Source organism: Culex quinquefasciatus, chromosome 1 (assembly GCF_015732765.1).
Source record: "Culex quinquefasciatus strain JHB chromosome 1, VPISU_Cqui_1.0_pri_paternal, whole genome shotgun sequence".
NCBI classification, from domain to species: Eukaryota; Metazoa; Arthropoda; class Insecta; order Diptera; family Culicidae; genus Culex; species Culex quinquefasciatus.
The window spans coordinates 101,907,878-101,931,442 of NC_051861.1; the positions used below are offsets into that span (position 1 = coordinate 101,907,878).

General features: G+C 37.1%; 1 protein-coding gene across 1 annotated transcript in view; it reads left to right on the forward strand.

The window, feature by feature from the left end:
• Positions 1-23,565, forward strand: part of LOC6042689 (nose resistant to fluoxetine protein 6) — a 53,029-nt gene that overhangs the window by 20,095 nt on the left and 9,369 nt on the right. Inside the window, exons 2-6 of the mRNA XM_038259212.1 lie at positions 7,145-7,291; positions 7,378-7,625; positions 20,523-20,811; positions 20,927-21,111; positions 21,188-21,711. Coding sequence (XP_038115140.1) covers positions 7,145-7,291; positions 7,378-7,625; positions 20,523-20,811; positions 20,927-21,111; positions 21,188-21,711 — 1,393 coding nt within the window. The remainder of the gene's footprint in view (positions 1-7,144; positions 7,292-7,377; positions 7,626-20,522; positions 20,812-20,926; positions 21,112-21,187; positions 21,712-23,565) is intronic.

The window sequence follows — 23,565 nt, forward strand, 5'->3', positions numbered from 1 at the left end:
GAATAGTTGATGACTGTGTTTCAAATTACCGTGATATGCAAATGCATTTCCTCAATATTTAATTCTTTCTTCTATTTGGTTCACCATCTTTCATCTTAATTTATTCGGAGTAGTTTAGGATCAAAAACAAGCCAAAGAAAACAAAATCGTGATTCAATATTTGCAATTTTGCACCTCAAAATGTAATTGGGTCATTTCCTCCCAAGAGACCAAGCGCCCATCCTTACCCCATAAAATTCATTTGAAACCTCAGGGTGAATTGAATAATTCAAAAAAACAGTCTCATGATCCAAAAACCTGTCCCATTCGTTTTTTTGCCTTGATCTTAAAACTGTTTTTTTTATTATTTTCATTACTTTAATTTTAGACATTCACTTACTTTCGTTATAAAATTTATATAAACGAAATAATATTAAAGAAAATTGAAGGATTACTAAAACATTTGCTAAGCAATACAGGACTTATCGACTTAAAAATGTGTTATCTCAAGAATCATATAATTTACCCTGAAGTTTTAACTGAATTTAATGTAAAAAAAACCCTCAGCAATCGAATGCAATTGTCAACTTTCCCGTTAGTGCTGGTTCAAAGAGTTGAAAATTCATTTCAAAACATCACACGCAAAATTCTATGGTTATCTCTTAGAATAATGCAAAAAAAAACGAAACTATTGGCACTACGCCCCCCGGGGCATGGCCTTCCTCTAACGTGGGATTTCTGCTCCAGCGCTTCTGACGAGACAGGAGAAACCGGGACCGACGTTTTACTTCACCATCCGATAGAAGCTCAGTGGATAAGGCGGGAATCGAACCCGCGTCTCATAGCATCATCGGGATCGGCAGCCGAAGCCGCTACCCCTGCGCCACGAGACCCACGAGAATAATGCATTTCAAGTTTATCAAAAATCTTTAAAAAGAGAGATGAACCAAATGTCACCAAACTTGGGAACCAAACAACTCCCATGCCAAATGAGGAATGATCCATTTTTGAGGATTTCAAAACATTGTAATAGGGCCGAAGCTGAAGTTTAAACAAAGAGTCTTTCCTGCTCATTCCTAATGTAAACATCAACTGACGTGAGCAGGATAGACTCTTTGTTTACACTTCGGCTTCAGCTCTATTACAATGTTTTGCTTGATTTATTTTTTATGTTTTGTTAAAGTAATCATTGTAAAAGAATGTGTGATATTACGTCCTTGTTTTAATGTGAACATATATTTAAAATTTAATAAGAAGAATGTATTATTCGAGTATATTAAAAAGTCACATTATGGATTAAAAAAAATAAGGGAATATATTACTCACAACCACAAATAAAAAAAAGTAATGACAACTGAGCTTTTTGCCTTTCTTACTTAAGAAAGGTATAGGTTTTGCTTTATGGCTGGACACCATTTTCATCTTCGTAAATATTACAATTCAGCTTGAATTTTAATCTGAAAAATCGCCAAAAAATCGCACTGCATCGATTTTTGACGCTCTATCGATTCACCTTGACAGAACTTGCCTATCTCCAACCCTCGGATTTTTAGAAAATAAATTCCATGGAGTTCGAGTGATGTTCGTGTGTGGTAAAATTTTGCAAAATTTTGTGTCACGTCGTTCTCAGCTCCCCTATATCCGATTTTGATTCTTCTGTATGCATATGAAAGCTAGTGTGCTGAATCTGGGCGAGTTGCCGTTCAAATTCGAAATATCAATCTGTTTTCGAATGTGATAAGACTTTTCAATGAATTACACAGTTTTCATATAAAAATAAGTTAATTTTTTTTCAATCTCAAATCTTTTATTTATCATAAAAACTGCATTTTTCGAGCTCTGCAACCTCCCAAATTTTCATCAAGATTCATAATTTGGTTCTGGAGTTAGAGCAGTTTGATTAACCTACCATAACAAAAAAAAGTACTAAAAAAACGTAAAAGCCCACCTGGTGACCTTCGCCAACCTTTTTCATTTCTTTTTTTATCCGAAATTTCTGTCTTAACATTCCAACGCCCAAGGCTCCAAAAAAGTTGGAACGGTAATTTCAACTCGCTGGTTCTCGGGCATAACTCAACCAATCAAGATGATTCTTCTTTCCAGTAATTTGTTAGGATGTCTAGATGATTCTAGAACTTTGCAGTACTTAATTTGATCAAAACTGTAATTTTTGCGATGAAAAACATCGTTCCAACTTTTTTTTTCGCGTGTAAAAAAAATCGCCGAAAATTCCGCGGAGGCAATCGTTTTAAAAAAAGGTGGAACGATGTTTTCGGTCGCAGAAATTACAGATTTGTTCAAATCAAGTTCTGTAAAATTTTAGGATCATCTAGACATTCTTGCAGGCCAAGGGTGCACATGATACTGATGATACTCGTCGGTTGACACACCTAGGCGAGGAACATCCCGGAAAGAGCCCAACTACATCCGTAGTGCTGTTTGGACAAAACAGCATGGCTCTGGTTCCTTGCAAGTGTCCTATTTTCTTACCTCCACGTTGGCTTGGTTTAGTCATCATGATGACAAGGTGTAACCTAGCTGGTGGCCTGTGGAAACGACTCGTAAACCTTTGACCAGCGAGGGTCAGAGTAGAGACGGCTAGAAGAAAGGGGCGCGTCAATGTGGGAAAGGGAAGTAATTTGTGATTGTAGACGGTATTGTTTTGATTCGCAGTATGTTGATTTAACTGCTGTGGATGTACCTGAGCATCGCAGAACGGGGTTTCTCTTTTTTCCATTTCAGCTAACAGCTATCTTCTGTTTATTTTGTTTCACTGATTTTCAAAAACGGCTTCTGTTTACTATCCTCCATTTGATTTCGATTTTACGTATTTGATTCTCTTATTTCCCAACGCTTTTCCACTCTATTTTACCAATTGATGCTGCTGTAAAAAAAACTGTCTGCTTTCCCTTAATTTAGCAGCGATGTCAATTTTGTTTATCATGTGCCTTTTCTTTATGTATCTATTTGAATAATTTCTCATCTTCCCTGTAAATGTTCCATCATAACAATAATCTAAGCTTGTTTGTTACCTCTTTTTATTAACTATTGTTAATTTCTATATCTACTTCATAAATTACTATATTCCTTTTACTATTGATTCTTTACAAAGTATGTTTCCTTCACTCCTTCATTGTTTTGAAACTTCACCTTTTCTTAAGCAAGTGAGGTTCGAGCCCTTGCTCAATTTATGGAATGATTAAAGGATTAACACAAATATTACTATTGTACTTTTGAAAAACTTTTCTAAGATGCTTAGGACCAAAATATTGTAACAAAACACCGCGACAAAAGAAACAGATAAACACGACTCAACAATAGGGAAGATTTCAGGAGAAAACAATACACAGTAAAATAACAACTAGTTTTTGAATTCAAACTAAAAATAAAACAGTTTTTGCTTTAAAGAAAGTTGATAGGCACACTATAAATGGTTAGGCGCTTATACTTACATCAAACCCTACGTAATGTACCACCCCCGGCCGAGTTAAAATGCGTAACCGGAAAAGAAGGTGTGCATGCCTGGCACGAACACTTAAAGCGTGTTCTAGCGTGCTGCTCGTACTGACTCAGAGCAAGGGTGAGATGTAGGTGTAAGGGCAGTGCGTGTTCGTCGGGAACCTGGTGCATAAGATCGGTCAAGGCCCGTTCTTACACTGAAAATTGCGAATTGCGAATTGCGAATCATCTAGACATTCTTACAAATCACTGGAAACAAGAATCGTCCCGATTGGTTGAGTAATGCTCGAGAACCAGCGAGTTGAAGTTACCGTTCCACCTTTTTCGGGAGGCTTGGGCGTCCGTGTAAGTTGGACATGCGTTGGGCGTTCCAGTGTTAACTAATCTGAAACAAATTTGACATCTATCGGCAATACCCATCAATTTTTAGAACGATTTACTTTTTGCCTTTCTTACTTAAGAAAGGTATAGGGTTTACTTTATGGCTGCATCGATTTTCGACGCTTCGTCGCCAAGTTGTCAAGTTGAGCTTCGAATACTGGCGCGAGAATGCTGGCGCATATATTTTGTGGCTCGAGATGTATTCGTTTTGTAATAGCTTGGCTATCGATGTTTCCTGCAGCATGTCAGATATCGTAGCTTTTTGGTTTCTTTTTCCCTGTCCATTTGTGCATAACTGGAGCCTAACATTTCAAAAGGGCACAAAACTTTTGTAAACAATAGTGTATCCCTTTCACTCAACTGACAGTTTGCATAAGGTGTGAGAGGGATACATTCTTGTTTACAAATGTTTTGTGCCCTTATGAAATGGAAAGCACGAATTGTCCAATGTTTATGCAAAAACATAGGACATTCATCCGGCTACAATCAATTTGTTCCCCGTGTGCTCCTAAAATCGCCTAAAAGTAGACTTTTTTGTGATTTCGTAAGTTTAGAGAGAGAGAGAAAGAGAGAGAGAGAGAGAGAGAGAGAGAGAGAGAGAGAGAGAGAGAGTTTATTTCATTGACATATACGGGGAAACTCATTTTTTTCGTGTTCCAAAACATGTTTTTAAAAGAAAAAGGACCCACATTTTTGCGCGCCCAAAAATTGATATTCATTATTTTTAAGCAAAAAATTTTTCTCGTCTTTTGCAACAAGTTTCATTAAGATTGATGCAGGGAATCATGAGAAATAAGCAATTTTGTTCTTCAATCCAGCAGAAAGGAATACGATTTTTGGCAAGTAACCTCATTTTGGCGCCACCTACATTTGAAACACAAAAATTAAAAGGTGTCCAAATTACCCCCACTTTTTTGTGTGGGGGTAATATGAACACCCCTATGGGGTAATTTAGACATGCCTTGTGGGGTAATATGGACATACCTATGGACACCTTTTATGGGGTAATTTGGACACGTGTTGAAGAATAAGTTTAACATTTGATTTTTGAGCAGGTTTTTTTGCAATTGCTTTATGTTTTTAAGTGTTTTTTGCTCACAATATTTCATCAAAGGTAATAATGATTTTATGATAGAACTATACTTCAATAGGAAGATAACAAATGGTTCAGTGTAGTATACAGTGTAATATTCATTCTGTAATGATTTAAACATTGATTCTGGATTAGGCACAAGTTTAGTTTTTAGTGATTATAGGTATCGTTTAGATTTATCTAAATCAATCTTTATTTCGAGCTAATTAACCTGAAACCATTCATTTTTTAATTTTACATTCCGTAGTCCTGCAAATTTAAATATTATTGTAAACCAGCATAGAAATTAGAAATGTCAAAGAAATTAATTAAAAACAATCAACATTAGAGTCTAGTTGAACGCCAAATGTGCAGTAGTCAGATTTTCATCCATTCAAATATTGAGGGGTCCATTCAAATAATAGGGGTTTTGTGAAAGTCTCATTGCTCACATTCCTTTTTGAGTGTTTTGACATTCTAAATCCCTCTTAATTGAATTCAATCCCTTTAAAAACTCAACCGACCATGAAAGTTACTTTTTTTGCCTGACAGGTAGACTTCCAGGTATGTCCAAATTACCCCATAAGCCATTTCCAAAATACCCCAATTGCATGTTCTATCAAAAACTGCAATTTTTGATATTGAAAATTGATAAAAGGCACAATATTTATACGTACATATCTCAGGTATCGTCCAAGCAACCCCCTTAAACAAATATTGTCCACTATTTTGCTATATAATCCTTGCAAAACCTTATTTCCCAACCCTCAAATATTAGAACTTAAGGTAGTGCCAATCAGCCTTTGGAAACTTTTACATATTATAACAAAATTACTCAACCTATTCCAACTTTTTTGGTTTGTCCATACTCCTAGGTCATTACTAGTACTTGCCTTATCATTTAAATTGCCATTTTTACTTTATAGCCGAAGAAAAGGTGATTTTTAAAGGGGTGTCCAAATTACCCCAAACTCCCCTACGATTTAAAATATTCTTTTGGCGAAAATTGCGTTTTGAAATTATTTTGGAAAACATATCATTCGTAATAGTTTGCTTTCATCATATGATTTTTTGTATCATTTCACTTTCTTTTGTGCTGACGTTATAAATAAACAAAGTCGATGTTATGAATTGGAAGAAGTTCTACCATTGTTATATTCTTTAGTAAGAAAGGCTCTATCTCACCCCGGGTGGGATTAAATCGGTTTTTTTTAGTCAAAAAGGACAAAACCCCTTTGACTCTGATGAAAAACAAGTGAAATACATAGAAAAATCAAATTTTAAGCCTTCTGTATTTTTTTTTTTAATCTTTGATAAAAATTTTGGTTTTGTTAAGGGATTTCAGGAGACACAAGGAAAGAAAATCATTATTTTTTATCTCATTAAATAAGTCAATTCTGATAAAATTACGAAATAAAGTTTTTTTTTAAGTTTCGAAAAAAAATACATTATATATTTTTGAAAAAAAAAGTGCAATTCATAAGTTCAATAGTGCAATTATTGTAAAGATGCACGTTTTTAACATAAATCACTTTTAAGGTCAAGTTAAAAATTATTTTTCAAATATCTGAAATAATGTTCATCTCCGTTCAGCTCATAAGAAATAGTTTTCAAATAGCTGAGAAAATTCTCTGTAATTTTTTTTACAGTGCCAATCCAACTTTTGTTAAGATATGGTCTTTCAATGAATGAAAATTACGAAAATAAGTAAAATATGAGTGCCCAAAAAATAGAAATACATATCGGAATAGGTTTATAATGCCATAATATATTTTTAATGTTTTAATGCTATGAAAATACATAAAATCGTTGTAAACACCTTGCATCCATGTTCACCCTAGTTTTTATTTATTGCTTCGGTAAGGAAATCCAACTCATCCACATTTTACGATCGAGACTTCTTCATCGTGTAAACAATCCACGCAAAACCTGATCGCACACACATTCATTACAGCTGGTTGCACTCCAATTTCCACGCCGCGACAAATCGCCAGCGTGACCTTGACCCAGTTTGGACCGCCATCACGTCCACTTGCTGGTGAGCCGTAAAACCAGACCCGCGCCACAATGTCAACGACCTTGGGCCGGGCGCTGCTTCTTCGGCCAACAAGTCGTGTGCAAGTGCAAGCCGCCAGCGTGTAGGTCTAGTTCAAAGTTGCACCAGATCGGCCACTCACTGCACTTGAAATTCTGCAAAACCTGTTACAAAATGAGTAATCCACATACCGTTCTCCCTCTCTTTCTCCCTCGCAGAGTATGTTTCCATGCTGGGCCAGAAGTTTTTCTCCATCCACGCGCCGTTCAACCCGGCCTACAGCAGTCGAGTTTCGCCGGGCTGCAAGCGAGCCTCCGACGCGTATCTGGCAGCACTGCGCACCCCCCGGCTGTGGGCCTGGCGAAGTAAGTACAAACCCTTCTCAGATTTTGATTGTGCTAGAATCATGTAATTTGAATAGCTTTTAATATATTTAATATTCCTTTTCCAGTGCACGACGCCAGCGGCAAGATCAGCTCCGGTGTTCTGAACGGCAACATCAACCAGTACGGCGACTACGACCAGTGCTTGAACGTCAACGTGCCAGCAACCGCGAACAGCAGCAGCAACAACGATCCGTCACTTCAGGGCCGGTACTGCCTGGCCGGAATACAGCCCAGTGTTGCCAGCACGGCGCTGCTGCAGCACGTGTTCAGCCTGGTGCAGTCGCACGGGATGCTCAAAAGTCAGCTGGGTGATGTAAGTACAGCTGTTTTTCATTGCGGAGAATTTGATACGAGGAGATTTGGAATGTCATGTTACAGCGGTGTGATGTGATGTTGTAGCAGTTTGTTGAGATTTTCATGATTTGATCACGAGAATGTATCAATGATGAGATTTTATGTAAACATTGTTTCACGATCAGGTGTCAATGCTGTGTTTGTTGATTGATGGTAGTGAATTTTTAATTTGAGCTTAGACTATGTTAGAAAAAAGCTGGTGATTTGTTTTCAAAAACTCATCAATTTGTTCAATTTGCCTTAAATTACTAAACCGCTCAATTAACCTTGCTTTCAAATGTAAGGTCGAGTATTGCGCACGTGATCGATGAGCAACCAGTTTAACAAATCGAGCAATATCAGTAAAAAGTGTGAATTATCTCCTGAACGCATCCTTGAGTCAATACAAATCCTCACAATAACGAGTGTGGGATTCACTGCAAAGAGACTTAAATGCAAGGTTAAGTCCGTACTTGTCACCTTGATATCCGCACCCATCGAAACGTTTTGTCGTGTGAATCCCGCCAAAGAGGCTCGTCCGATGAGCCCCCCCTCTTGAAATCGTTCAAGCTGACAGAACAACTTTTACTTATAGCGTCATGGCTGTGGCATTCTGAGCACATTATCTGCTCTCTGGCTCTCAAACTGGTAGTAACCGGCAAAGCATGAATGAGCGTGCACGTGCCCAGAGATGCATCTGAGAGTAAACGGTTTTCGAATGTTGTGTGCTGCTGCTGCGATTTGCATTTGAATAATGAAATGGTGAGAAACACGATGCGAGATAACTGTCCTGACAGATTGAATTAGCTATTCATCATCTTATCAGCGAATCACAAATAAAATGCCGCCCTGTTAGGGTAGAGGACCCAGTTTTCGCCCTGCTCCAGTTTTCGCCCACCTACTGGATTTAATCTGTATTTAGCAAACTCATACCGTTTTTTGGTTGAATTTATAATGCAGGTTTACATATTCATTCATTTCTAGTACTAATTGAAACTTTCCTAATGAATTTCTATTGTTTATTAAGTTTTTATAAGCTTTTCAAAAAAAGTCTTACTGCAGCCGCCATATTTTTGTCAATTTCGACTACAGCGGGTAATAATGTTAATGAGGGAAAACAACTCATTTTGTCCGAAAATAATTTAAATGAGTAATTCATTAGTTCACTGTATGTCTGAATTTCATGAAAATCTAGTGATTTACCTGTTTTAAACGTTTACCAAAGGTTATTTCAATAAAATAAAGAGGGCGATTTCTGGGGTCATGAAAAAACATGAGATCCAATTTTCGCCCAGGGCGAAATCTAGTATTGTGTTTTCAGATTTTATCTAGAACCAGTTTTCGTTTACAATAAAAACGAATCAAATCGCAGTGAAATGTGCTTGAAAATATATTTGGAACATTCTAGATTATTTTTAAAGGTTAAATAATCATTTTAATTACTTTCATTCATAAGGGGTTTTGGTTCAAATGTTGTAAAAGTTTACTGGTACATAGGAGAACAAATTAAGCAAAGGATGGAGAAGTAGTTACACATGTGCTTAGATATTTTTATTAAGAGGTACTCGATGTTTTATATTGAGTCAATTCGAGAGCAAATGACCCACACAAAGCTAAGCAAATATGGTCTCTTATTGATACACAACATGTTCCCGAAGCTAAATTTCATTGATGTGCACATATTTTGTCGTACATATTATAAATTGAGGTTCAAAAAATCCTAGGAGTTTTTTTTTTCAGATATTATCCTACTTATTTTGAGATTCTCTGTCTATTACAACTAAAACCAAAACATGTTCTCACTCGCATTAAAAAAATATGACTGAATCAAAATTTGTGATAGAACTCATGTGTCCCTGTTCACCCAAGATAAGGGCAAACAGTTACAATTAGCTCCATGTTGTTGTTGATTTTGTTAGGGGAGCTTTAACCTGAGGTGTTGTTGTTGATTTTGTTAGGGGAGCTTTAACCTGAGGTTAAAGCTCCCCTAACAAAATCAACAACAACATGGAGCTAATTGTAACTGTTTGCCCTTATCTTGGGTGAACAGGGACACATGAGTTCTATCACAAATTTTGATTCAGTCATATTTTTTTAATGCGAGTGAGAACATGTTTTGGTTTTAGTTGTAATAGACAGAGAATCTCAAAATAAGTAGGATAATATCTGAAAAAAAACTCCTAGGATTTTTTGAACCTCAATTTATAATATGTACGACAAAATATGTGCACATCAATGAAATTTAGCTTCGGGAACATGTTGTGTATCAATAAGAGACCTTATTTGCTTAGCTTTGTGTCATAATTTCATTTGATTTCTTGATTTTTGTCATGGGCGAAAACTGGTTCCAAGGGTGGGCGAAAATTGGATTTAGGGGGGCGAAAATAGGCTCTTCAGAGCACTTTATTAAAACGCAAAATTTTATAAAAAATGAACATGTAAATGATAAAAACCTTGTGGAAACTTAAAATCAAATAGTTTATCAACGTTCTACAACAAATAGAACCAAAAACCATAAATTGTCATCAAATTCTCATCAAATTTCCTAGATTGCCACTATAAAGTGGGCGATTTCTGGGTCCTCTACCCTAGTTAGCCAGTGCACAGTGTTCGGAATGGCAAAATTAAGTGAAATAAATTGATAACACCTTTATTTGACGTCCTAGGCAAATGGTGTCTTGGGAAGAGTTGTTGTACTTGATAAGGGCTATCTTTTAAAGTTATTGACATACAGGGTGACGACCTTCCAGGATGTCAACCAAAAACTAACTTTGTTGGAAAGTTGTAGAGTTTCATGAAAGTTTCATGAAAGTTTGCCGAAAGCGTCAAATTTGTAGCTCTTAATCTACTCGAGATATACGCCATTTTTGCAAAAATGGTCCAAAAAAGCACTTTTTTGATGATAACTCAAAATGTTAGCATTTTAGCGGCCTACTATGTTCTGAAGAGTTGTTTATGACATAAAGTTACACATCTTTGCCGAAGACAGCAAAATTTTTTGAGCATTTATTGAGGAGTTATTACCATTTTTAAGTGATTTTGAGCCTATTTTCAAGTTGCTATGTTTTCAAAATGGCACATTTTGGCGCAAACCCGAACAATGCACCTGAAAGTACACACTTTCAACTACATTTCCTGAAAATATCTCCGTGTCTCTCAGTGTCTATTTTTAGATATCTCAATTTGAATTTGACGGTTTTTAATTAATTTGTTTATAATTTTTAAGCGGAATCTTATTGAAATCGGAATATTGAAGGGTAAATTGTTCGATTTTTTCGAAAACACAACAACTTGAAAATAGGCTCAAAATCACTTAAAAATGGTAATAACTCCTCAATAAAGGCTCAAAAAATTTTGCTGTCTTGGGCAAAGATGTGTAACTTTATGTCATAAACAACTCTTCAGAACATAGTAGGCCGCTAAAATGCCAAAATTTTGAGTTATCACCAAAAAAGTGCTTTTTTTGACCATTTTTGCAAAAATGGCCTATATCTCGAGTAGATTAAGAGCTACAAATTTGGCGCTTTCGACAAGCTTTCATGAAATTTTCTGCTCTACAACTTTGCTCAAGACACCAAAGCTTATCAAGTACAACAACTCTTCCGAAGACACCATTTGGCTAGGACGTCAAATAAAGGAGTTATCAATTTATTCCACTTAATTTTGCCATTCCGAACACTGTGCAGTGATTAGAAAGCGGTTTACTATGAAAAAAAAAAAAAAAAAACCAAAAAAGGAAAAAAGAGCTATTTAAACTCGTAGTAGGAATTTCAGAGTATTAGCCATTTTAGCAAGTTGTGTGAGCAAGATTAGTTAGATAACCTGGAAAATGAAAAGTTGTTATCATTCACTTTCACGGCGTGTTTTCTAGAACAACCTTATCAGGAAAAAATAGTCATCGCCACTTTCAAATGTGTCTTATAGGAAATTTTCTCAGCTTTCTAATGCTTCTAAAAGGGAAATGTTTCATCGGGAAATTTCTGAGATATCTCTTATGTTTTTTCTTTTAAAAGCCTTGATCATTCATTGGAAACTTTATACTAACTGTTCAGAAAACTAATCAAATGATGTGTTTTATGAGTCAAGACAAGAAACAACTTTGTCGAAGGTTGCAAACCACACAGAAAAAAATAATGTAAATTTGGAAGCTTTAATTTTGGAAGGTTGAATATTACCTCTTTTATTATGTAATTTTACCTCAATTAAGACTGAAAAAGTGACATTATAACAGAAAAGTGGTAAAATTACACATTTCCAGAGGTAAAATTACACATTTTTTCTGACATAAAAGATGTACCCCTTCCCAGATGTAATATTACCATGATTTTTATTTCTGTGCGCTAAACATTTTGAAAATTATGTTTTGTCTAAGTTTTTGAATAAATGGGATTTATTCAGAAATAAAAACATAAAACAGCGTAAAAATGTATTTTTTACAAGAATTATTTGACAATTACATATTTTTTGTGTACAAATATCACGTGTCCACTTTGATTTAGCTTGTTCAACCGAAACTTTGGCAGGTTTGTGATTGTTAATGGTATTATATCTTATTTTAATGAATAAATTTGATATTTTCTTAAGCAAACATTAACCAGGAACATAAATACAAACATGATTTGAAATCGAAAATGTACTACATATTACTGTAGCAAACTTCAAAAGCCATATTTTCATTAGTATAAAATAAAGATAAAATTTTATAAAATGTTTTCTGTAGAAAACGCACTTAAAAATAGCAATAAAACTCGAGTCTTCCAATTCAGAATTCTGAAAACACCGTCACAAACATTTATTTTTGTTTGAACAAAAATTAAATAGTATTTTAACAAAAAAAATTAACAGAAACTTTCTTTCCAAACTATTTGAACAAAAATCAAGACAAATATATTTTTTAAGATGAGATTGAAGATGAGAGTCTTATAAACTTCTAAAATATTGCTAATTCCTTGATCATTTAATACAAAAAAAAACTGAAACAATCATTTCATATTAATGAAAAGTATTTCTCCCAAAGCTAGCAACAGTAATTTGCAGTCTAATTTCGAGTGCAAAACATGTTTTGTATCCATGCAACTAGTTAGCGTTTGATTAAGGAAATATGGGTCATTCCATCTCAACTGTGCACGAAAAAGTGCAAATTTGAAAATTACCCTCTCCGATTCTGCTCAAATTTGGCAGAGCTGTTAATACTATCAAAACATGCAAGAATCCCGAATTTCATCCAAATCGGACCACCCCTTCAATTTTTGTACCTCCCCAAAAAATCGACTTTTTGTCGATTTTTGACCAAACCTTCAAGTTTCAAACGACGATAACTCAGGAACCACAAATCTTAGAGGGTCGGTCTTGGACTCAATTTTGAAGGAAATTGGACGTAGAATCCATTTCTGTGGTCAAATTTTCGATTAATTTATTTTTTCTACCTGTATTGCGCAATTGAAAACTTTAAACGGCCGTATCTCAAAACACCCCAACTTATTTTTTTTTAATTTGACCTCACCATCGTGTTGCCCGGCCAATTTTACATAAGAATCACTTATCGACAAAAAGGAATATGTTTCGTTCCAGAGATAACGAATTTTAAAGTTTTGTGTTTTCGAGATTACCTACATCAGCTTCATTCGCCGCATCTGCTAGAAGCACAAAGGCGGGCTGATCAATAACTGCTACCTGGTGTTCTAGGAGATGATTAATTTAATTTATATTTTCATAATTTTACGCAAATATTTATTCAAATGGCTAATAGGGAAATTCTGGTATGTTTGGCAGGTTAAGTCCTCGCTCCTAGTTTCGTCCAATTTGCTCATTTTCACTATTTAAACAACAAATTTTGCAAAACTTTTGATAGAAACTTGCTTGTTCACTTCTTATTGAGCTATTTATCACTCGATTTCAGTTGAAAACGCTTTTAATCAGCTGTAATTGAATGCCAAAGCGCTGATATCGCAACATAAGAGGAACGCTGGAATTAAATGCTGTTCCCCTACCTTGATCAATCTATTTTTGTGAAAGGAATATTTATTGGGTTATTTTACGTGTTGCTAACCGTTTTAGAGTACCTCCGAGGCCATGACTAGGGCCTTCATCATGAGCGGTAGCAAAATAGTGCCATTCAGCAAAAACCCCAAAACCTGCTTTATTATTATTATTATTATTATTATTATTATAGTTCATTATTGACACTTTACCATAATTTGGCAAATCCTATTTATGGTTTAAAAGATTGGTCATATTAAATCAATTTTAATATTGTGAGCCAGCTCCATTTGATTAAAAGAATCCAAGAATGATGTAAGGAAAAAAATACTGTTGTTCGGACGGTGTCGAAATCATCGCAACTAAATTTGGGGAATTAGCCGCTTTACAGCAGATCAAACTTTGTGATTTTCTTACATTTTTCAGTTTTATACTTTCCAGAAATCCTTTTCCTACTCCTTGTGATCGTCCTTCACTAGAGTACAATGTATCAACAAATTTTATTAATTTTTGTTCATATTTTTTACTCAGTAATGTATCGTGTACTTATTGTTCAGTGTTACTAACAAGATTAATTGCATTTTCCTGCTCGCTCCGTCGGAATCCAATTCTGCCCTTTACTGTGTGTCGTTATTGCTCTGTCCTGTGGGTTAGCACAGAAATTCACTTCATTCATTTTTTGAGCAGATAAACATTCGTGATTCAACTCCAGTTTCCTACAGTGTTATACAGTCAATTTTTGCCCAATTTGATAAAGATTATTTATGATGAAATATTATTTCAATAAATGACCAGGTAGCAGTTATTGATCAGCCCGCCTGTGTGCTTCTAGCAGATGCGGCGAATGAAGCTGATGTAGGTAATCTCGAAAACACAAAACTTTAAAATTCGATATCTCTGGAACGAAACATATTCCTTTTGTCGATAAGTGATTCTTATGTAAAATTGGCCGGGGAACACGATGGTGAGGTCAAATTAAAAAAATAAGTTGGGGTGTTTTGAGATACGGCCGTTTAAAGTTTTCAATTGCGCAATACAGGTAGAAAAATAAATTAATCAAAAATTTGACCACAGAAATGGATTCTACGTCCAATTTCCTTCAAAATTGAGTCCAAGACCGACCCTCTAAGATTTGTGGTTCCTGAGTTATCGTCGTTTGAAACTTGAAGGTTTGGTCAAAAATCGCCAAAAAGTCGATTTTTTGGGGAGGTACAAAAATGGAGGGGGTGGTCCGATTTGGATGAAATTCGGAATTATTGCATGTTTTGATAGTATCAACAGCTCTGCCAAATTTGAGCTGGATCGGAGAGGGTAATTTTCAAATGCTGTTCCGCTTCAGATGGAATGACCCATATGATATTTATTCATAAAAATCTTGTAATACTCTATCAATCTCAAACCTGTAAAAATTTCGGTTGTATCAGCTAATTCCAAGCTGAATCAGAGCAGACCGATGTTATTTGTACACAACAATTATGTACCGTCAGTGGGGGTGACATTGGGTCTAGGGGTTGAGATTGGGTCAAAGTGATTTTTGACGGATTTTACCATTTCTCAGGTTCTTCTCAATGAAAATGAGTTCTGTTGAAAGGGTTGTGTAGGGGACATCTTAAGATGACTTCGCTGAAAAAATCTCGTTCCTAGAACAAATCCTGTTATTTTGGCAGATGTCTAAATTTGGGGTACGTTTTTGGCCAAAAATGACCTCTCGAAAATTCATTTTTCTAATATTTTTGTTAGAATTGCTCGAAAACTTCCCAAATGTTTGAAAATCTCCACTTCAAACATTGTAGCGTTTCAATACGATTCCCTCGAACAAGAAACGCTGTTGGATGACTTGTTTTTACCATATCGTTGTATTTGAGCATCATTTTAGTTTCATTTGACCCAATGTCACCCCCTCTAAGGGGTGAGATTGTGTCAATTTTCAAACTATTGGCATTTAAGGTAGTGTTCATCAAAATCCACCATATTTTGGGAAAATGTTAGTAAACTATCTAAGAACAAATCTACGTTGAAAGATTTTCGATGTTATTGAAATTGTTTTTGTTATTATGTAATTACGAGAGGTGTATCGTTTTTTGACCCATAGTCACCCCCACTGACGGTAATAATCTATTTGCTCTTGTAAAAAAAAATATTTCAGTATGGTTTTATTATTTTATTATTTTAATAAAACCCACATATTCAAAAAATCGGTCAAAACTTAATTTTCAAAATGTTTAGCGGTTTGCAACCTTCTACAAAGTTGTTTCTTGTTTTATTTTGCACATTTTGGTCAGTAAAATACACATGAAACACATCATTTGACTAGTTTCCTGGATTGTTATTTAAAAGTTTCCTATAAATGATCAAGGATTTTAAAAGAAAAAAACATAAAATAAAGATATCTCAGAAATTTCCCGATGAAATATTTCGCTCTTAGAAGCATTGGAAAGCTGAGAAAATTTCCTATAAGACACTTTTGAAAGTGGCGATGACTATTTTTTCTCCTTAAGGTTGCCCAGAAAACACGCCGTGCTTTCTGGATTGTGCAAAGGCTTTCAGCCTTTTTATTTAAATTGGAGCTCAAATTTCCCGGGGTTATAAAAATCCCGGGAAACGGAAATTTTCAGCAAATTTCCCGTGAAATTTAATTTATACCGTCATCAGGGATGGCATTTGGTCTGACGGGTGTTATTGGGTCATAAAAAAACGCTAAAATTTGTATGACCCAATCTAACCCCCCAGACCGGTGGGTCCGGTAGTCAAAATTAATGCGAGGATCAAACCATTCCTTGTTTTTTTTTTTGTAGAAAAGCACACAATTTAAAGAAAATATAAATATTGTTGTACGAAAATGGTACCATAGGTTTGAAAGAAATTATAGAACAACGATAATTACACATAATGATTCGCTCTAACGATCATTATATCTCGTTTTTTTTAAAAAAAAAAGGGACTTATAAACATATGGAAGACAATAGCTTGTAGGTCTTTAAAAAAACCTTGATATCTTTTCTCGTGATTTTTTGATTGGTATATCGACCGGCTGCAACTTCTAACTTTTTAAGTGAAATTAGGTCGGTGCAAATATTTTTCAAAGTTTTTATCCCTCGGCTTTGGCCGAGGTCGAGGGAGTGGCAAAAAAAAATAAAAAATATAAATAATGAAATATAAAGCCACAGTTTCATCATTTGCACCCATTTTTTTGCCTTCCTCACTGAGGTAAGGCTATAATCCTGCTCTAAAAATGAACTTTTCATTAAAAGCTTAAAGACCCACCTTCATGTATACATATCGACTCAGAATCGAAAACTGAACAAATGTCTGTGTGTGTGTATGTGTGTGTGTATGTGTGTGTGTATGTGTGTGTGTATGTGTGTGTGTATGTGTGTGTATGTATGTATGTGACCAAAATTCTCACTGAGTTTTCTCAGCACTGGCTGAACCGATTTTGACCAAACCAGTTGCATTCGACTTGGTTTAGGGTCCCATACATCGCTATTGAATTGTTTGAAGTTTCGATAAGTAGTTCAAAAGTTATGTATAAAAATGTGTATTCACATATATCCGGATCTCATTTATATGCATGTAAATGATGTCCGGATCCATCATCCGACCCATCGTTGGTTAGGTAATCAAGAGACCTTTCCAACAAGTCCACAACATTGAAGATCTGGCAACCCTGTCTCGAGTTATGACCACTTAAGTGATATTTATGTGCTTTTTTGAAGCCGGATCTCACTTAAATGTATGTAAACGATGTCCGGATCCACCATCCGACCCATCGTTGGTTAGGTAATCAAGAGACCTTTCCAACAAGTCCACATCATTGAAGATCTGGCAACCCTGTCTCGAGTTATGATCACTTAAGTTATATATGTGTACTTATTTTTCTGGATCTAAAAAAATAGCTGAAATATGTGTCCAATGTTACCCATTGTTGGTAAAAAGTGAGGAAGGCATCAACCACGTAGGTGGATTTAGTTAGTTTTTAAATGAATTTTACACCTGTTCAGTTGCTTTGCAATCATTAGTTTTCAAAAAAAAATGTAAGATTTGAAAAAAATAAAAATGTTTGCGATAACGAACATCGAATTAAATTTTAAAGCAACCCAAACAAGTTAAAAATAATTCTAAACGCAGGGGAATTCATTTTAAATTGAATCCAGCTGATTGCACTTTTTTTTTCCGTGAAATTTTGAAGTTTAACAAAAAACCAAAATCTAATTTATTCGCTCTACATTCGATTGCGAGATTCCCACTCGAAACTAAGTGTCCGAAGGCTTGATTGTTGAGGCAATTGCAAACCTCTTTATACACCTTAGCTTCCATCAACCCTGGGATTCAAACTGAAGTTAGAATGGAATTTCAATCAATAAACTTGATATATTTTTCACTTTTTAACTCTTCTTCTAGAAATTTTTCCACAACCCGATACAAATTTCTCGTCTTAGAGATTTCTTATAGGTTTTGATTCGGGGAACATCTTTGTAGAGCATTGCTAAGCGCTATGAATTGATCCCAAAAATATACCGGTTTTTTTCCCCCGAACGCTAGTGCGCAAGGTTTCTTAAAATGACACCATACCATTTATACCCTAAATTTACAATTTTATTTGTTGGCTGGGAATTCACTAAAATTCAATTATTTTCATTGCAGCAGTTCACATTCAGGGAGCCCAAATCAATCATACCTTGACGAAATTGTATCTTTCACTGACATTAACTTCAAAATGTCGAGTAGTGTTATTAATTAATAATGAATGATGGCGAGATCCTCATTTTTTATAAATATAATTTGAAGTTGTTAAGGGAGTCGATGCGGTTGTATCCATCCAGAAGCTGTCTGAATTGTTTGATTCCGTTTGAAAACCAACCGGTTTAGTTAAAATCTTCTCTGTTTGTTGGATCAGCTTCGCTAGAATTAGCGATGTTTTTCCGCTGGACCAGGAAGAGCTGCAGGATTTCAAAACCAGCCAGGGAATTGACATTTTCGCTGCAGTTCTTCGTCACCCGTAAAAAAGAAAAAGCTCTTTTTATCGATCGAAACTTGAAAACATACAAAATTTACCATACCACTAATTATAAAATAGTTCATTCACCAGTAAAATAAGTCATGCTTGTGCTTGCACAGCCTCCTACTTTGTAAATGTAAACAAAGTGGGATCATTCCCTTTCCTTGTCCCTGGTGCGCGGTGAAGATGGGAGCGGTCGGCAATGGACGGCTGCCATGGTGGTGAGAATCTGGTTCAGGTGGAATTGGTTCTATTCCCAATTATCGATTCCTAGGCAACTTGGGCTTAGACAATCATCACATCACATGGCGAAAATCCAGTCTGCAATCCGCTAAAATCACCGTCTCCTAGCGAAGCGAAACAAAGTGGGATTATTCGAAAATCACGTTACGCATTCTCTCTATTCACCACCCAGAGTACACACTCAAACCCCGATGGTTTGACACCAACTGTTGTCAAACGAACGGGGTCACGTTTTAGTTTGACACCCCTTTTACACGGAGTTCACACACACTACTAGACGTTTGTTTTGATAGTGTGCGTGAGCGCCGTGTAAAAAGTGACAGTTCGTCACTTTTTAGTTTGACTTTGACCAACCAACGGGGTACACACTAAAAAAGTGTCAAACGAAAAAGTGACCAACCACCGGGGACTTTTTTAAGACACTATTTCAAAGCACTGAACTCGTGTTCAAACAAACTAAAATATTATTGATACAAGAAAAAAAAACACTTAAGATTATAACTAAAAAAGAATAAATTGCCTTGAAAGAATAGAAAAACAAAAGAGTACCTAAATAAATTGAATTGAAAGAATATGAAATACCAAAACAAGTCTCTATAAAATTTTGGCAGCTGCCCATACAGAAATGGAACTTAAGAGCAAGTCCACGAGCAAAGCATACCCATCTCGCATTGACCCCACCAATCTGCCTGAAATTTTCAGGGGTTGTTTGTACATATAAAACTAGCATCTAGCCAAAATATGAGCACTCCAGGACAACGGGAAGTTGCATGTTTCAAAAACGTCACATATAATTAAAAGGCTGTAGCTTAGGCAAAATTCAATTGAATTTCAAAAATGCAACAAAATGCAGGGTAAAGCATCTCAATTGGTAAAATCTAAAGCTAATTACACAGAAAAAATATGGTAATATTCATCAGGAAATGGTGACAGATTTTATGGCAAAAAATATGTAGTAAAACAACAGGAATTGGTGAATTTTCATCAGTTTCTGATGAATATTCAATTCCTGTTTTGTGCTGGAATTGCTCTAACGTAACATATCCAAAAATGTTCAACAGGTTTCTGATACATATGATCTTTTGAATTGGGTACATTAGTTAAACATAAATCACCCTGCGTCTCCAGAAAAATGTCCAGGGAACTAATTTCGATGGAGAAGCATGGTCCATTTAGTTTGATTAACAAAAAATCATATCTCAGAATCCTACTGATGAATATCCATCATTTTTGGATATGTTACGTAAAACATTCTTAAAATTCATTGAAACATATTTTCAACAAAGAAAGCATTCATAACATCTATAACTAAATGTCTTAGTATTTTTCATTAAAAGCCCAACGAATCGGAGATGATTTCATGAAAAATTGTTGTTTTACGAAAAACGTTATAAAACGTAATTTTTTGGATAACCTAATTTGCTATTTTGGATACCAAAGAAACTTGAATGCTAAATTCGAGAAAAATCGGAGTAACTATACGAACAGTGCTATTAAAAGTTTGTCTTTTTTTATGAAAATCCGGGTTGGACTTTTAAATGGCGATCGGTTTGAGTAATCTTCTGTAATTGAAAAAAAATATAATAAATATAGTTTAAGAAACAATTAATTGAATTCCCAGCTGATTCCCCATTCTATTCCTCCTCTCTTTCCCAGCCAGGGCACCGAGTACCCCGCTTCTCCACCATCAACTGGGGCCTCTGCGTTCCGGCGGCGTGCAGCCCGCAGGATGTCCAACACTCGCTAGCCGAGTTCCTGCGTGACTCCACCGAGGGCACTGGCCTGCGGCTGGACGTACTCATCGAGCCGGAACTGTGCGAGGTTCGCGATTCCGTCTGGAACCGGTACTACACACCCAACACGGGCCGCGTTTGGGCGGGGTTCGTCGTCTACCTAGTCGTGGTGCTCCTGTCCACCGCGTACGAGCTCCGATCGGACAGCAAAAGTAAGTCCTCGTTACGGTAAGAGTGCACTTTTGGTTGATTGAAGCTATTTGAAGCTGGGCGTTTTTTCTTAGGAAATTATTGCAACGTTTATTTCCCATTTTTTCCCCCCCAAAGACACTTGGCTAACGTCCTTTTCGTTGATCCGTAACACGCGGACCATCTTCTGCGTCAAGGACGATCCGAACGATGTGGCGTGCGTGCACGGAATCCGCTTTCTGAACGCCCTGCTCCTGATCATTGCACACAAATCGATGGCGATGTTCTTCAATCCGTACACGAATCGCACCGGGATGAGTGAGGTAAGTTGGAGTTGTAAAAGGTTGATCAGGGTGGGTCCCTTAACATCTTCTTTCTTGTTTTTCGTACCCTCCGCAGGCCCTCGGTCAACCGTGGACCGTGATCGGCCGGGCAGCATCCATCTTCACCGACCCGTTCATCATGTTCAGCGGCTTCCTCACCACCTACTCGCTTGTGGGTCGTTGGATGCGCGGCAAGCGGGTCAAACTCTACCAGGACTACATCGGTCGCCTTCTTCGGATAGCTCCACCCCTGGGAGCGCTCATCCTGTTCTGCACGTTCGTGCTCCCCTTCCTCGGCAGTGGCCCCCAGTGGAACCTGGTCGTCACCGGGCACGGGGACATTTGCAAGAAGTACTGGTGGCGCAACATGCTCTTCATCCACAACTACTTTGGCTTTAAGGACATGTGTCTGACGCACACGCACCACGTGGGCATCGACACGGAACTGTTTGCGGTGTCGCCGCTGTTCATCTGGGCCCTCTGGAAGTGGCCCCGGAAGGGTGCGATCGCGCTGGTCGTGCTCGCACTCGTCAGCACCGTGCACCGCTTCTTCATCACCTACAACCTGCGGCTGTCGAACTACGTGTACTTCGGGACGTCGTGAGTATTTTTTAAATGATTTTTCAGCTATTTCTAATCAAAATACTATTTGAGCATCAAAAACATGTTGCGAATGGTGAACAACCATGTGGCTCCCTCAAAATTAAATGACAAAAACAAAATGAACAGAATGATGAACACCTCAAAAAAAGAGAAAATAATACCGTATATAATTTAAAATTATCAACATTAATTTTATATAATTTCGCAGACATAACTTTAAATGGCATTAAATTTGATTTAAATTCAAAAGGAATAAGCTGTTTTTTTTTGTATTTTCAATAGCTTCTAGCAGTGTTGTAAATGAGAAACAAAAAAACTATCATTTGATCGATCCTTGCACCATATTATCGGGGGGTATAGCGACCGTCACTATGGTTTGTGAGTTCTCTTCTTGTATTTCTATCACTCCTTCTCTTTTCTTCGTTCACGAACACTCGCCAATGATTCTTTTGTTTTCTCCGAAAACCGCAAAGAAAGAACGGGAGAGGGAGATTGGGAACCGTTCACGCACTACGACCCGTTAAACTGCCAGAGCAATCTAGCAAGCCGAGAAAAACGCAAGGCAAATAAAATTATTTGTCCCGCCCATAAGGTTTCGTGTTAGGATTTCACGAAAAAGTGGAATTTGCTACGGTTTTCTGGAATAAAACTACTAACTTTTATTGGTTTTTTTCTGATAGTTCACATGATTTTTAACAAAATTGCATCGTTAACTATAAATTAACCAATTAACATATGGGACGGACTAGATTTGAGTGGCAGTATACTGTATTGACGAATTTTGTTTTGTGGCTACGTTCTGTAGAGGGGATGATTGGGAATGCAAGAATGAAGGGGAAAAAGAGAATAACACAAGGATTGTGTAAACACGCGACTTTGCACTCGTCCGTCTTGTGGGGACCCCCACAGTTGTTGCACCTCCCTTTCAGGTGATAATTCCTGGTTCCATGACCCAGCTGCAAACAGTTCCTGCACTGGGTCACGTTCGGCCGCTTGTTCCGGTAGGCCTCCCACCGGATGATAGTGCTTGCCACAACTTTCATTGCAGAGAGCTTCTTCAGATTGGTGTAACCCTTGGGGAAGACCACAATGTACGGAGATTCGTCCACGGTGTACTTTTCCTTCCGCTTGATGACATGCACCTCCAGCGCGTCCAGCTTGAGATCCCTCTTCAGCAGGTACGTGACCTCGTCCGGTTTCAGTTCATCAGGTAAACCACGAAGAACTACCCGATGATTTCGTTTGCTCCGCCGTTCGTGGGTGTAGAATTCCACTTTCTTCCTCTTGAGGAGCTCCTGAAACTTGTCAAAATCTTTGACAGAGAAGCAGGTCACCTTGGTTCCAAATCGGGTTAGTTTGTAAATCGGATTGAGCTTGTAAAAATCCGTGGTGTTCTTCACCACCAAAGGTGGTTGCTTTTGTTTCATTGCCGACTGGCCGGGTGCTGGAACCGCGTCTCCTCCTCCTGCTGGGCTGGCATTGTTGTTGTTTTTGTCGCCCGAAAGCGCGCTGAATTTGTTGCTATTGAGCAGGGTCTTCTCAACTTTTTCTCCTTCGATGCCAATTTCAGTGACCTCGCTGGACTTCTTCCGCTTCCGATTCCCGCGGACGGGACGAAAATCTTCCTCCTCGGAGGATTCCTCCACCTCCATCCGTCAAAAACTTCCAAACACGCGAGATGACAACACGAGCAAAACACGTCTTAACTTGTCGCTGGCTGGCGACTGAGTGAAGGAAGAATTTTAACGCCGGGAAAAGGTGCAACCCATTTTTGTGAAAACATCGTCATCGGGTTCGGTGCGAAAGTGGCTGACCGGGTTTATCAAATCTGGTCCTGTCTGATTTTCAATG